General features: G+C 36.6%; 2 protein-coding genes across 5 annotated transcripts in view; one reads left to right on the top strand and one right to left on the bottom strand.

The window, feature by feature from the left end:
- Positions 1 to 14,983, bottom strand: part of ABCD2 (ATP binding cassette subfamily D member 2) — a 66,413-nt gene extending 51,430 nt beyond the window's left edge. Inside the window, exons 1-3 of the mRNA XM_019452454.2 lie at positions 13,646 to 14,983; positions 11,900 to 12,080; positions 1,125 to 1,246 (exon numbers count right to left, since the gene is read on the bottom strand). Of these exons, the coding sequence (XP_019307999.1) occupies positions 1,125 to 1,246; positions 11,900 to 12,080; positions 13,646 to 14,584 (1,242 nt within the window). The 5' untranslated portion in view covers positions 14,585 to 14,983. The remainder of the gene's footprint in view (positions 1 to 1,124; positions 1,247 to 11,899; positions 12,081 to 13,645) is intronic.
- Positions 1 to 15,429, top strand: part of CUNH12orf40 (chromosome unknown C12orf40 homolog) — a 263,127-nt gene that overhangs the window by 142,693 nt on the left and 105,005 nt on the right. The window lies entirely within an intron of this gene.

Genomic DNA, 15,429 nt, shown 5'->3' with positions numbered 1-15,429 from the left:
TGTAATGTGGTAAAGCATCAGATTTACTGGGACACGGAGAAGGAAGACCCAGACTCTGCAAGAAAGGTGAGGAAGAAGGTGGAATCACAAGAGGATTTTATATGCGGTTGGTGAGGCTTGACTTGTCATGAACGATGAGTACAAGTTTGCAAAGTATATAAATGATATTATTGGCTAGCGGTGATTGAATTCCTTAATATGTGTTATTTTTATAATTATTATGATTTTTTTAATGTTTATTTATTTTTGAGAGAGACAGAGAGAGACAGAGAGTGAGCAGGGGAGGGACAGAGAGAGAGAGAGGGAGACACAGAATCCAAAGCAGGCTCCAGGCTCCGAGCTGTCAGCAAGAGCCCCACACAGGGTTTGAACTCACGAACCATGAGATCATGACCTAAGCCAAAGCTTGGATGCTTAACCGACTGAGCCACCCAGATGCCCCTGTTGTTTTAAATATTCTACATGCATTGACTCACAACAACCCTACAAAATCAATGCCGTCATTATCCCCACTTCACATATGAGGAAACAAATGCAGATAGGTTAAGGAACTTGATGAAGTTCACATAATTTGTAAATACTGGAGTAAGCTTTTAAATGTAGGTTCTCTGGTTCCAGAATCCACACCTAATAGACTTTTTTTTTTTTTTTAAACAGATATGTCATACTAGGGGCGCCTCTGCGGCTCAGTCAGTTGAGTGCCCTGCTCTTGATTTGGGCTCAGTTCATGATCTCACTGTTCTTGAGATCAAGCCCTTAAGTCAGGCTCTAGCTGATAGGGCTGGGGCTGCTTAGGATTCTCACTCTCCCTCTCTCTCTCTGCCCCTCCCCTCCTTGTGCACTTACTCGCTCTGTCTCAAAATAAACAAAAAAACATTAAAAAAAAAAAAGAAAGAAAAGAAAACTATACACCGAAAAAGGGGAGTTTCAACTGAGAGTGTAAAACTCAAATAGTATTAGCATCAAAACACTTAGGAGTTGCTGCCTTTATCTTGATTACAGTTTTAGGAATTTATAGTAGAGAAAAGATGCTTTCAAAATGCTAAGTATATCTGATAATTTACATCTTTCTTGATATTCAAATATTTTATTTTAATCAAATTGAAAACAAGATATGCAAGTACCTCTTTGTATGACGACATAATCCTTTCGATAGCATCAGCTCCAGAGGCCAATAAATTTCGAGCAGTAGTAAAGGCTTCTGTCCGTTCACTAACCATAGCTTGTTTTTGGCCATCTTCTAGATCTAAAAGCCAATTACAAAACTATTGAGTTTTTTCAAGTAACTGTTTCATTTTTACAAATGAAATGGTGACTAAAAAACCCACGTGTAAATTTTTCATTAATATCAGCAATTTTCTAGAAATTTAATGAATTATTGAAAATACAGTATTTGTACCGGATTTTATTTAAAGCTTCCTTTCATTATTTTTTTAGGAGAGAGTTAGAGCAATTAAATTACCAATTAAGACTATTTTCATTTAGCATTTTTTCAAACCTTTCCAAATTCAACATTCAGCCCTTCTTACAGTTATGCAATAAAATGCTAGTGATTTGTTCAATAAACTAGTAATAACTGGAATATAAGCAAGTATTTCTAGGGTGATTCCTTCAATAGAAATGTAAATTAGCTGATCTTCATAATCTAGACTTAGTTTATATGTTTCACCCAAACTGTACCTACAGCACTTCAAACATACAATATTCCATTCACCTCAAGCATACAAAATTCTGTTTATCCTTTGGTATTTGCATATATCATTTCCTTGAAATGGCATATATACCATTAATATATATACTTACTACACTTCCCTTCCTTTTTTTGCCTAGCTCTTTCTTTAAGAAAGTCAACTCGTTAGAAGAGATTTCCCTGGAAACCCTCGTCTGCCTTTTCTAATAATCTATAGGCTCCTTAAGAGTCAAGACTGTTTTTGACTCTTTATTCCCAGTACTCAGCAGAGTGTCCAGCACAGAGTACACCTCAATGTGTATTGAATGCATGGATGAATAAATGGATACATGGATGAACATCCTAAATTACTGTCAAAGCAGAATTACGGTCAAGAGTAGGAGGTAGACTAGGTTTGAATGCAGGCTCTACTACTTAATGACAAATGGTAAGAGAAATAAAACAAGCCAATGACCTTCTTCATGCCTATTTTCTCATGTGTAAATGAGGGAATTCATACTACTATCTTAAACAATTGTATCTCAAAGGATTGTTGTGAGGTTTAAAGGTGAGATACAAATGAAGTATTAGTCTAATCCATGGCTGACAATAAGTGCTCTAAGTGTTAGCGGTGATTACTTTCTTTGGTTATTATTGTGTATGTACTCAATTTAGTCTTATTCTTCTAAATTATTCTCCCCAGTCATTACTTTATATTTCCCATCGTCTATAGGATTTTCAACATGGTTCTTCCATAAATTATCTCCAAAGTTCTAAATTAAATACTATAAATTAATGAAAGTATTAGAATGCTATAGATAGCCATAGGCCCGTTTTGATATATATTTCTCTCTGTTTTATCTCAGTGTAAAGTGTTTTTTCGTTTGTTTGTTTCGTTTTTTGTGTTTTGTTTTCTACAACAGTGCAAATATTTAACTTGTGCCCTGCTAGGACTACCAAATACTTTTACCTTTACTTGCTCATAGACAGCTCAGCTGAGTTTGAAAGGGTTCCATGCATAATATAAGGTAAAATTCACTCAGCAGATATTTACTAAACAACTAGATGTGTTAAGAAATTAGGCACAGTATTATATGACATGCAAGGATAAATGTGATTTTCAGACTCTTTCCTTGGGGGACTTACAGTCTGGTAGGAGACAGAAGACAAGTTCCTAAATTACGCAGGGTAGCCTATGACAAGAGTTAGTGTGAGGTGTTTGGAGAGGGCAAAAATCAATTCTTGCTGCAAGACACAGGAAATGTTTCACAGAGCAGCCGACTGTGACAGAGGCCTTGAAGACTATGTACAATTAAGAAATCACAAGTACAGCGTAAGTAATGGCACAGAGAAGGGAAATTTCAAACAATGCCAATTGGATGATAAACAGCCTGCTCATGTTACAGAATGGGTGGTGGCAGGCACAGATTTCACTTGAATATCAGAATCACCATGTGTCCATGGAGACATTTTATGATAATCCACTATGGTCCCTCCTGGCCCTACTGTTAATCACTGCTTTACAGAACTACCATTAGTCCCTTGAAGTTAGTTTCCTTGAAGAATGAAAAAAGAAAGGCTTTGAGTGCTGGTAGAAGTGAGGAGTGAAGGATGTGATTGGATAAATAGACTGGGAACAGAATGTAGATATTCTTAACACATTTAAATGTGATAAAATTTAGATAGTCACAAAAAAATTACAGAAGGGTTCTCAGCAAGCTACAAAAATAATGAATTGCTGTATCAGTTAAAGTTCTAAGAATAGGTTTGGCTCATAGAGAATCTGGCTGATGATCTAAAATAATTATGGAATTTTATGAATTTAGGTTAAAAGGGGTTTGAGTAGCAGCTTTCATCAACAGCCTCTGTTAACAAGGAAAAACACTAGCACAGATGGATTTGTGCTTGATACGGCATGGTACTTTCCATGTTGCTCTGGCAGATTAGTGCTTACTGGGTTTTCTTCATGCTTTTAGCAACAAAATTACAAATAGCTGTGGACCGATTTCATTTGACTTTTATTCTATTGGTTGTTTTTTGGCAGGTACTATGAGGACAGTGCCAGTAGTATTTTGTCATGCATACAACAGCCAACTGCATAACTTCTATGAAAAAGCCAAATTCCTTAGTGGCAGAATATAAATTCATGACCTAGGGCACTCACGTATTTTGTATCATAGGTCAACACATTTTATTTTCCTCACCAAATAGTTTAAATATTTTGTCAAATGTTTCTCATTTAAGGATGTAATATTTAACATTATTTGCTCATTTTACTTCAACCTTTCAGCTCTGCTAATAAAAAGTATATATTGAAAGATGGTGACATCTGTTATTCACTGCAAAGGTGAGAAAAAATTTAAAAACTAAGGTTATGTCATGATGCACTTGTCAAAAACCCTACAGCTGTACAATGCAAAGAATAAATCCTAATGTAAACTATGCACTTCAGTTAATAATGTGTGCATATTGGTTCATCAGTTGTAACAAATGTACCACACTAATACAAGATGTAAATAATAGGGGAAGCTGTGAGGGAAACTGGGTATTTATTTGGAACTCTTTGTACTTCCTGCTCAATTTTTCTGTACACCTAAAACTGCTCTAAGAAAATTAAGTCTATTAATTTTTTGTTTAAGTAGGCTTCATGCCCAGCACAGAACCTCAAAGCAGGGTTTCAACTCACGAGCCTAAGATTCAGACCTGAGCTGAGATCAAGAATTGGACTCTCAGCAGGTGACTCTGAGCCACCGAGGCACCCTAAGTCTATTAATTTTTTAAGAATTAAAATAGTAGGTTATTCCTCCGTACTTTTTTCTTTGGACTTATAATCTGAGTTTATTTCTTTGCACTTGAATTTTATCTTTATCACATTGACAAATCTCAGCAAAACCTTATGGTCTTTCCCTACCTCACGCTGTATAAAATATCAATTCTAATTGGATTGAAGATCTCAATGTGAAATGAAAAACCAATAATTTTCTAGAAGATAAAGTAGGAGAATATCTTCATGGCCTTGGATTAGGCAAATATTTCTTGAATAAGACATAAAACCACTAACCATACATGCAAAAATGATTGATAAACTGAACTGTTAAAATGAACTTCTCTTACACACTATTAAGAGACTGAAAAGGTAAGAATAGAGTGGGAAAAGATATTTAAGATTGTGTGTGTGTGTGTCTGACAAAAGTCACATTATAGAGTACATAAGAATTTTTACAAATCAATAAGAAAAAAACAGAAAAGTCCATTTAAAAGTGAGCAAAAAACTTATTGGCGCTTCATAAGAAAAGCTATCTGGGGTGCCTGGGTGGCTCAGTTGGTTAGGTGTCCGACTTCAGCTCAGGTCATGATCTCGAGGTTTGTGAGTTCGAGCCCTGCGTTGGGCCCCACATTGGGCTCTGTGCTGACAGCTCAGAGCCTGGAGCCTGCTTTGGATTCTGTGTCTCCCTCTCTTTCTCTGCCTCTCCCCTACTTGTGCTCTGTCTCTCTCTTTCTCTCTCTCTCTCAAAAATAAACATTAAAGAAACAAGAAAAGAAAAGAATAATAATTAAAATGAAAAAAACCAAAGTAACTTGTTCATGAGTTGGGAGCCCAGTGTCAGGCTCTGTGTTGGCAGCTCAGAGCCTGGAACCTGCTTCAGATTCTGTGTCTCCCTTTCTCCCTGCCCCTCCCCCAACTCATGCGCGCGCGCACGCACGCACGCACACGCTCTCTCTCTCTCAAAAATAAACACTAAAAATTTGTTTTAAAAAGAAAAGCTATCCAAATGGCCAATAAACAAATAAAAAGTGCTTAATCTCTTGGGACCTGGGTGGCTCAGTCAGTTGAGCATCTGACTTAGGCTCAGGTCATGATCTCGCGTTTTGTGAGTTCGAGCCCTGCCTCCGGCTCTCTGCTGACAGCTGGAGCCTGGAGCCTGCTTCGGATTCTGTGTCTCCTCCTCTCTCTGCCTCTCCCCTGCTCATGCTCTGTCTCTCTCTGTCTCTCAATAATAGATAAATGTTAAAAAAAAAATTGCTTAATTTCATTAGTCATCAGAGAAATGCAAACTAAGGCCACAGTGATTTACCACTATGCCTAAAATGAAAAAGACTGACATCAAACATCGACAAAGATGTGGAGCAACTAGAACTCCTATGTGTACTGTATGATACTATTTATACAAGTTTCAAACCCAGCAAACACTAATGAATGGTCAGTAGAATAATTACCTTTACTGGGGCATACTGGGAACGGGAGTAAGTGGGACTGGAGACAGGGGGCTGAAGATGGGAATAAAACTAGCAAGGAGCATGGGGGATTCTGGGATGTAGGTAAGTTTCTATTTCTTGGGAGTGGTAATTATTTATATTTGTTAACTTTGTGACAGTTCATTGAGTGGTACACTAATGATCGGGTCCTTTACTGCATGTATGTTATACTTTAAAAATTATAGCTATGTAATAGGCATAGCTAATTACAGCTAAAAAAGTATGTCTTTCATATGTTTTGGTAATTATTGTTACAATAAATTGGTCAACAGGAGACGAATTACATCCAAATTGACCCATGATATAAAATTATATTCCAATGATTTGACATTAGAATATGAGACACTAACACAACAGGAGTTATAACTATGATTTTGTGGGAGGTACCTTTTAGGAATAAAAAACATCACCCATGTTACTAGGTGATGATAGAGTTTAGTTCAATTCTTAAGCGCAGTATCTGTCAGTTACTATTTCTGCTCTGCCGCCTTACACTAGCAGACCACCAACAGGCAGGTACTACCCGTAGTGCTAGCAGCTTAGAAGCTTGCTTCCCTGTTACATGCCTGTGATAAGATCTGGTAGGAGAGAACTAAAGTAGCTTTCTTTGGCCTTGCCCAGAACTGTTCTTGATATGAACAGAAGAAAAGGGGCCTATAACATTAAAAAATTGAGATGATACCAGGTAGCCAACAGACATATGAAAAGATGCTCGAAAATCACTCATCATGGAGGAAATGCAAGTCCAAACTACAATGAGATATCACATCGTACCCATCAGAGTGGCTAAAATCCAAACACAAGAAACAGCAAGTGTTGGCAAGGATGTGGAAAAAAGGAACCCTTTTATACTATTGGGGGGATGCAAACTGGCGCAGTCACAATGGACAACAGTATGGAGTTTCCTCAAAAAACCGAAAATAGAACTACCCTATAATCCAGTAATTGTACTCCTGGGTATTTACCCAAACAATACAAAAACACTAATTTAAAGGGATACATGCATCCCTATGTTTAGCAGCATTATTTACAATAACCAAATCATGGAAGCAGCCCAAGTATCCATTGATTAATGACTGGATGTGGTATGTACACCCAATGGAATATTATTCAGCCATAAGAGAAGAATGAAATCCTGCCACTTGCAACAATATGGATGGAGCTAGAGAGTAAAATGCTAAGCGAAATAAGTCAGAGAAAGACAAGTACTGTATGATTTCACTCATATGTGAATTTAAGAAATTAAATAAATGAGCAAAGGTAAAAAAAAAAAAAAGAAAGAGAGAGACAAACCATGAAACAAACTCTTAACTATAGAGAACAAAGTGATGGTTACCAGAGGGGAGGTGGTTGGGGGGGATGGGTGAAATAGGTGCTGGGGATTAAGGAGTGCACTTGTCATAACGAGCCCTGGGTGATGTATGAAATTGTTGAATCACAATATTGTACACATGAAACTAATATAACACTGTATGTTAACTACATTGGAAGTTAAAATAAAAAAAATTTCGAGATTTTCTTCATAGCATTTCAATCTCTCTTTTGACACCAGATAAAAGTAATATCCTCTAAAAAATAAAATAGAAAATATACATAATTAACTATATCAGTGCTTCTTTTTCAACCATATGGTCACATGATTACTTAGTGTCAAACTAAGTTAAATCGCTTCTAGAGCAAGTTCCAGTATCTAATATGGAGGCCACATGGTGACGGGGGAAAACATAGCGCACTAGGAATTATGTGGTGCCTTCCATCCTTAGTGCTTCCACTAACCATTTGTGTGAATGTAGGCAATTCTGGGGCTCCAGAATAGATGACTTGGAAGCTCCTCTTCTGATGTGAAAATAGCATGATTCTGTATGCAATTTTGTAATGGGAACTTGAACATAAACATAATCCTGCCCTTACCAGAAGATTTCACTTAAAGCTATAGGTAAATGGTATAACAAAACTACTACAGAACTATTTTCCTTTTCTCCTCCAAAAAAAAAAAAAAAAAGGAAAGAAAGGAAGAAAGAAAAATTGTGCATGCTCCTGTACTTCTGATTTCCTAATCATTTCCAAATGCTTTGCTCCTTTAACTATGAGAACCATGCCAGCAAACATCTATTGACCATTTCTTATGAGGCAGGGAATATTCTAAGTTTTACGTATGTCAGTTTTAATCCTCATAACAACCCTGCTATAATTTCCCCCATTTTGGAAATGAGAAAATTGAAGCACAAAAAAGTTAAATGATTTTCCTGTAGTCACAGCTTTACCTAGTAAGCAAAAGGGCCAGCATTTGAACCCAGAAAATCTGACTCCAGTGCCCACATGTTAAGAATATAATAAATATTAACAGTTGCTTCCACCTAAGCTTTTACTATTTGCCAAGGACTGTTTCTTTTTTTTTTTCTTTTAATTTTCTTTTTTTAATTTACATCCAAATTAGTTAGCATATAGTGCAACAATGATTTCAGGAGTAGATTCCTTAATTCCCCTTACCCATTTAGCCCACCCCCCCTCCCACAACCGTTCCAGTAACCCTCTGTTTGTTGCCAAGGACTGTTTCAAAGCACATTAAATACTTTACATATAATTTCATAACAATTCTGTAAGATATATATTCTTATCCCTATAGTTAAGATGAGAAAACTGGGACATAGAAAGCTTATGTAACTTTCTCAAGGATGGTTAAGTATTAAACAGCAGAGTGAAAATTTGAGCAGTGGCCTGCTTCTTTCTTCATTCTATCTTTTCTCTATCCTACTTTTTCTCCTTTTCTCTTTGTCATTCCTCTCTTTTTATAAAAAGTTTATTTATTTTGAGAGAGAGAGCACAAGTGAGTGAGAGAAGGGTAGAGAGAGAGGGAGAGAGAGAATCCCCAGCAGGCTCTGTGCTGTCAGCACAGAGCCCAACTTGGGGCTCGATCCCATGAACTCTGAGATCATGACGTGAGCTGAAATCAAGAGCCAGATGCTTAACCGACAGACAATTAGGCACGCCTGCCATTCCTCTCTTAATCACCCATTTCTTTTCATGTCTTTTTGTCTTAAAATATACAGTATCATGTACTTAATTCATCTCTAACATAAAGGGCAATGCAGGGCATAAGTGTAAATTAAGATTAAAGACAAGAGTAGAATATAGGGTATGTAATTCCAAGACCTAAGGGCTCAAAGATATGTCATTATCTAAAAAAATAAATAAATAGGGGCGCCTGGGTGGCTAAGTCAGGTAAGCATCTGACTTCGGCCCAGGTCATGACTCATGGTTCATGAGTTCGAGCCGCGCATTGGGCTCTGTGCTAACAGCTCAGAGCCTGGAGCCTGCTTCAGATTCTGTGTCTCCCTTTCTCTCTGCCCATGCCCCACTCGCACTCTGTCTCTATCAAAAATAAATAAACATTAAAAAAATAGATAAATAATTTTGTCTGAGTAAAATGGTAAGCTAATATTTTTGTGTGTTAAATCATTGTAGGTCAAGTACATTTAGTAAAAATATACATATAAACATTATAAGCATCATACAGTAACTTTAGAAGTTACAGAAAATATTGAAGCATACTTTTTTTTTCATTTTTTTTTCAATATATGAAGTTTATTGTCAAATTGGTGTCCATACAACACCCAGTGGAAGCATATTCTTATAATGTTGATCTGTGAATTCATTTTTTGTCTATTTAATTGCCATATTGCTTCTCTTTGTATAAAATTTTCTTTTAAAAGAAACTTTAAGGGGCACCTGGGTGGCTCAGTCGGTTAAGCGTCCGACTTCAGCTCACGTCCTGATCTCATGGTTTGTGAGTTCAAGCCCTGCATTGGGCTCTGGGCTGATAACTTGGAGCCTGGAGCCTGTTTCAGATTCTGTGTCTCCCTGTCTCTCTCTGCCCCTCCCCTGCTCATGCTCTGTCTTTCTCTGTCTCAAAAATAAATAAGCATTAAAAAAAAATTTGAAAAGAAGCTTTGAGAATTACTTTGTTCATTTGCATAAATGTAATCATTATCATAATTTCTATTTAAAATTTTAATGTTGTTTCTTTAGTTTAATAAGGCATTTTTTAGAATTTATAGGGTCTATTTTTAAATATCTTATTACATCACCTATGAAAGTAAGATTGTTAGATTCTTTGCATACATTGTTTACTTCCAACTGGTCTCTGTAGGGTTAATTTGTCACCCACTAATAGCTGCATTTTCTCTGTTCTTTGTTGAATACTCCAGGGTTTTCTAATAAGACCAATGCTTCTAACGACTAATAGAACTACACCATTATCTCATCATTGGGGTTGTCTCTAATATTCCTCATATATGAAACCTTAAAAATACCCCTACATTTAAAGAGACTTACTACAAATATCTGATAATTTTGTCAAGTTTCTTAGTAAAACTAATCTTAAGACCATAGGTTTTGAAGTGTCTTTTTTTTCTCTAATACTCTTTTGAAAAGTAATTTATTTCATTACAGAAGGATTAAGTCTAAAAATATTATTACTAACAATACCTTTTTCAATATAAACTTATTAAAATGATTTTTTTAATAAAATTTTAAAACAGATAAAAGTCACTTTCCCTAGCAGTCTAAATGCACTGGCTATTAGACAGTTAAGTTGTGGAGTTTATTGGTTTATGTATAGCACACATCACAAGGAACTGACGAATCTAAATTTACTAAAGTGAACAATTTTAGGTTAAGAATGACCCAAATTTGACAAATATTTTTGTAAGAATTGGTTAAAGCATTGAAGCACTGTTTCAAAACATTCAAGAAAAGGTAATTTTGTACTTGTTTTTATTAGACGACTTCCAACGAATAGCTATTGATTCTCAATTCCATACCAAAAATAACTGTAACTATTCTGTTACACTATATTCTGTTATACTATTCTTAGTGTTGCCTTTTGTTTTCTAGGTAATAATTATCACCATGTATCAAGAACATCAAGAGTATGCTCTGTACTGTAAAAACATTATTTTACTAAAGTCTCACAATTCTCTGAAGTAGTCCTTCTGATTTTCATTTTATAGATGAGAAAATTGAGTTTTAGAATGTTTAATTAACATGACTAAGAGGATGCAGGCAAGAAGAGGGAAAGCCAAGAGTTGTCTTACTAAAAGCCCACGCTTTTCTCTAGTGCCTTCAACACCAAGGCCCATTTTGGTCGAGTGGTTTCTAAAGAGGAAGGGGAATATTTTATATCAGTGGAAGAGCAGAAAATGATACTTCTTTAATTAATTCCCTCCTGTCCCTGCCAATTACAACCCAAACTCCCATCTTAGGTATTACACAACATTTTAATGTTGTCCTTCTTGCCCTTATATTTTTCATTTATTCCAAAGGATGACAATGTTGGCAAAAACCATTGAGATGGTGATAGAATAGAATTAGATGCCTGCAACTTGCCAACCCCTACTTCCACAATGCCACTAAATCATGCTACCGAGGAAATTATCTACATTACCTACAAGTAGAGAAGACCTTGCTCTATGGCCTGAAACACTCCTTGAAACAATATTCCTGGTTCCTTCATGTAGTCAACCAGTTCTTCAAATCACAAATCAGGACTAATCCAGTTATAGAATATCTACAGACTAAACGCATAGGATGTTCAGAACTGAAGTTTACAACACATGCAGAAAACTCGTATAATACTCTTTTTGAAGGTATTAATTTGCTTTGAATTTAAATGCAAACTAGGGAATCATTTTGTATTAGGTAGAATAATTAAGATTGCTCAAGGTCAACTTCCAGAAACACTGCATCAGGGATCTCTGAAATATCTCAGAACTAGAAAGGTGTTTTGAGACACTTCTTTTCATATTGCTGGTCTCATTATTGGATGTTGCAAAGTCTGCCGTTGTTTCTGACCAATAAATGACCATAGAACAATGACTATATACACAGTTTCACTCACACCAAACCAGCATTGACACCTTCAAGAGAAATAATCTTAAACATATAGTTGAGATGGAGCATAAATGCCATTACCACCATCGGCAAAGCCAGTTGCAGTGATAATAGGTACAGCCACCATAATTAGTCCACTGCTGCTCCAAACATACTTCATCAAGAATTGCTCTATCATGATATACCACAAACGTTTGGATAAGATGAGGTTCATTTGATCTGCTAAAGCTTTGTAACTTTTCTGGAGTTGCTTCATTTCTACCTATGGAGGCAAACAGAGATAAGAATTAACTCAGCATGAGCTATAAAATTAAATACTGTACGTTTGAGGACTTTTTAAAAAGATAAGTACATATTATTTTGTTTTAATTAGGATATTATTATCTACGATCTAACAATGAATAAATATAGATCACTATCAGAATTAGTCATTATTTTTTAATTTTGGTCACACCTGTATTATTTTTAAAAAACCATGATACTCAGTCAATAGAATAGTAAGTATAAAATACACATAACTGATTTACAATTATGATTTCAAAATTATATATATAAGATGTTAAGATTAAATAATATCCTGTAAGACATGAATAAGCAATGTTAGAACCTTATCTTTCTTGATCACACCAAAAATACCTAAAAATAAAGATGTGACACGTATATGTGTAATTAGACTCCATTTTTGAACTAACTCAATTTACTGGATTTTGTCTTAAATGCAAGAAGCCTACAACATGCTATAATTTACATCACTGAGTTCAATGATTCAAGAGGAATGACCAATCAGTATGATTAATATAACGCATGAGACCAATTTTCAAGTGGAAGTAAAAGTCCTAAATTTGCTTTAAATTTTCTTCTTCAGGTTGCTGTTACTTTAAAAGTATTTTGATAATTGATGATGCTTCAAAAATTAAATAATACTGCTTGGTAATTAAAATACCATCTTCAATTTTAGAATTCCTTAATATTTCATTTGTGAAGTCATTTGTGTTAAGATTTCAGATTCATCACCTTAAAAATTTCCATCATACTTAATATTCTGAAGTTACTTTAATGCACTGCCTGCTTATGTAATTAGGCTAACTATTTTAGGGATCTGCTTCATGTTGAAAATCTTTAATATTTAAAAATAACATTCTGGAACTCTTTTTCTCATCCTCATTTCTTCTCTAATCTTAGCTTTTCCCTGAAAGCTAGACAAAATTTCATTTCACTGCCTCTTTTTATTTGTGTCAAAATATGGTACTGAACAGTAACCAATAGTAATGCAAATACTATTTGTGAGACACATTCTCCTGCAATTCTTAGGACTGAAGTCAGTCCATTGACCAGGCAGGCAAAATTGTCAAACTTGTCTTTCATGTAAAAGCATCGGGTTTGTTTTTCTTTCCCCTTCTTGAAAAACAAAAGAACAACAACAAGAATACCATCCTAAATTTTCCATCCCAGTGGAAACGTGTTTACTTAGTTTCCAAACAAACATTTTCTTCTAATGCTCTAGGACTAGTTAGAATTTTAGTTTTAAGAAAATGCTTTAGAGAAACTTCTGAGCATATTTGGGTACCTGAGGCTAAGCAGGCTGTTTTTCAGATTGTTGGATATCGTATTCTTATGACACTTTAGAAAAGTTTGCACTCCATAGTTCTTTAACAGCTTGTAATCGGAAAGGTAAGGAAGCATATACTTCAATACAGGTTTAGACGTCATAGAAATCTAAAACGCTAAAGAAGTGGGTCCATCGACAGTACAACAGATGCTATCTAGCACTGCAGTGGCAGCTGGAAGAGTCTCACATTTCACCCATCACCTTAATTTCTATCTTACCTTATGTCCTCTGTAAAAGGCAATTTCTTCAACATTGGCTATAATTCTGGAGTGCACATACCGCAAATAGCCTTTTCTGTGAGCTTCTTCAGCCACCAATTTGCCAAATTTGGGAGAGCAAGCTTTCAAAACTTTAGCAGTGGCATATACCACAAGTCCTGCTAATAGGGTGGGCCCAATTGGGCTCGCTCCTCTGGATGTAGCAGTCTGGATAAGCGTATAGGAGGTCAAGATTACATCTAAAATAGGCTTGGTCAGATTGGAGTACAAGTGAGCCACAGACTGGGAGAACATCATGATATCCTCAGTAAGAGACTGGTCAGGGTTTGCCAGCCTCCCATCCATATTGATCACCTTATAATAAGTCTGATTTGTAAAATAGGTCTCATAGGCATGGTCTACCAGGCGAGTTCTGAAGGCCAAAGCCAATTTGCACTCCAGGTACCTTATTGCACTGTTAACAAAGGTGGCAGGGATGGCAATCATAAGCCACTTGATTAATTTGATGATGAAAGTTCGAGGCTTCTTTTCCACAATGCTTTTCACGATTTTTCCATCCAGACCAGCCACATAGATCGATAGAAAGGTTCTTGAGATTAGAGCCACTGAGTGAAGGCAGAGCCAGCCTGTTTCAGTGGTCACAAGTTTTGGAAAGAGAATTTTACGAAGTTCTAGTAGCTGTTTGAAAAAATCTGCATTCACTCCAGGACAAGGTTTTTTACAAGTGTTCTCGGTGCAATGCAGTATTTCTCTGTTCTCTGCAGCCGGGTAAACTGCTTCTTTTTTCTTCCTGTGGCCAGATTGCTTTAAACGCTTGCCAATGACGGGATAGAGTGTTTTCAGAGCATATGCCGCAGCCACCAGGCAGGCAGCCCTTTTAGCAGCACTCGATCTGGTCCATTTCACCCGATCAGCTGCTGCATTTAGCATATTTGTCATTTTCCCAGTTACCCAAACCGGCTTCAAAAAGAATTGGTTTTAAAAGATCATGCTCCGCGGGAATCCCCAGCAAATGTTTCAGAAAGTCCTACAGCGTTCCATAGTCTGCAGCATTTCTCCTCTTCTGTTGTTTTTGTTTTTGTTTTTGTTTTTGTTTTAATTTTGTTCTGCTGTGACAGATGCAGCAGACCTCAGACTCCACTGCATCTACGGGGATGAATCTCTCAGAAGCTCAAGCTGCACCAAGCCGCCCCAGGCCCCTCCCTCTCAGGCTCCTCATTGGCTGGCAGAGCGGTGGGACCTTGGAATCCTCGCTGCCTCCCTTTGAACCTTGAAAATGAGGAGAGAGCAAAACGAATTACATCTTTACCCGGGAGTTCAAAGAGTTAAATGTCTATTTTTGGAGAGGTCGAATCAGGGCAGCTGCTGGCAACAAAACCTGCCCTTGCTACTGAGCATGCTCAGCGTCACTTAGAAACCCACAGAAGTTTCAGGATATACGTCTCTTCTCTAAGGTTTTAGTGGATACCACAAGGGGAAGAGCAAAAAGGAAGGGAGATTTTTCAAGAGCTGTAAAACGAGATGAGGGAGAAGGAACGAGGGAAATGGGGGAGGAGGGACAAGAGTGTCAACATAAAGAGTCTGAAAAGAGTATTGAATGAATCTAAAATGGAGAGAAAAGAAAGTGACAAGTATGGAGGCCACTGGAAAAAACAAAGTATCAAATACTTAGATATGATCTTTGGTGCCGCTGCCCCAACCCCCATTTTGTTTTTTTCTGTGGTTCCACATGAAGTCCTAGAACCTATCAGACAAGTTGTAATTGAGGATATTCCTTTTTGTGG

Source organism: Panthera pardus, unplaced genomic scaffold (genome assembly GCF_024362965.1).
Source record: "Panthera pardus isolate Hobbes unplaced genomic scaffold, ASM2436296v1 HiC_scaffold_6, whole genome shotgun sequence".
Classification (NCBI taxonomy): Eukaryota; Metazoa; Chordata; class Mammalia; order Carnivora; family Felidae; genus Panthera; species Panthera pardus.
Note: the sequence above shows the minus strand (reverse complement) of the source record. Positions and strands in the feature narration are given on the sequence as shown.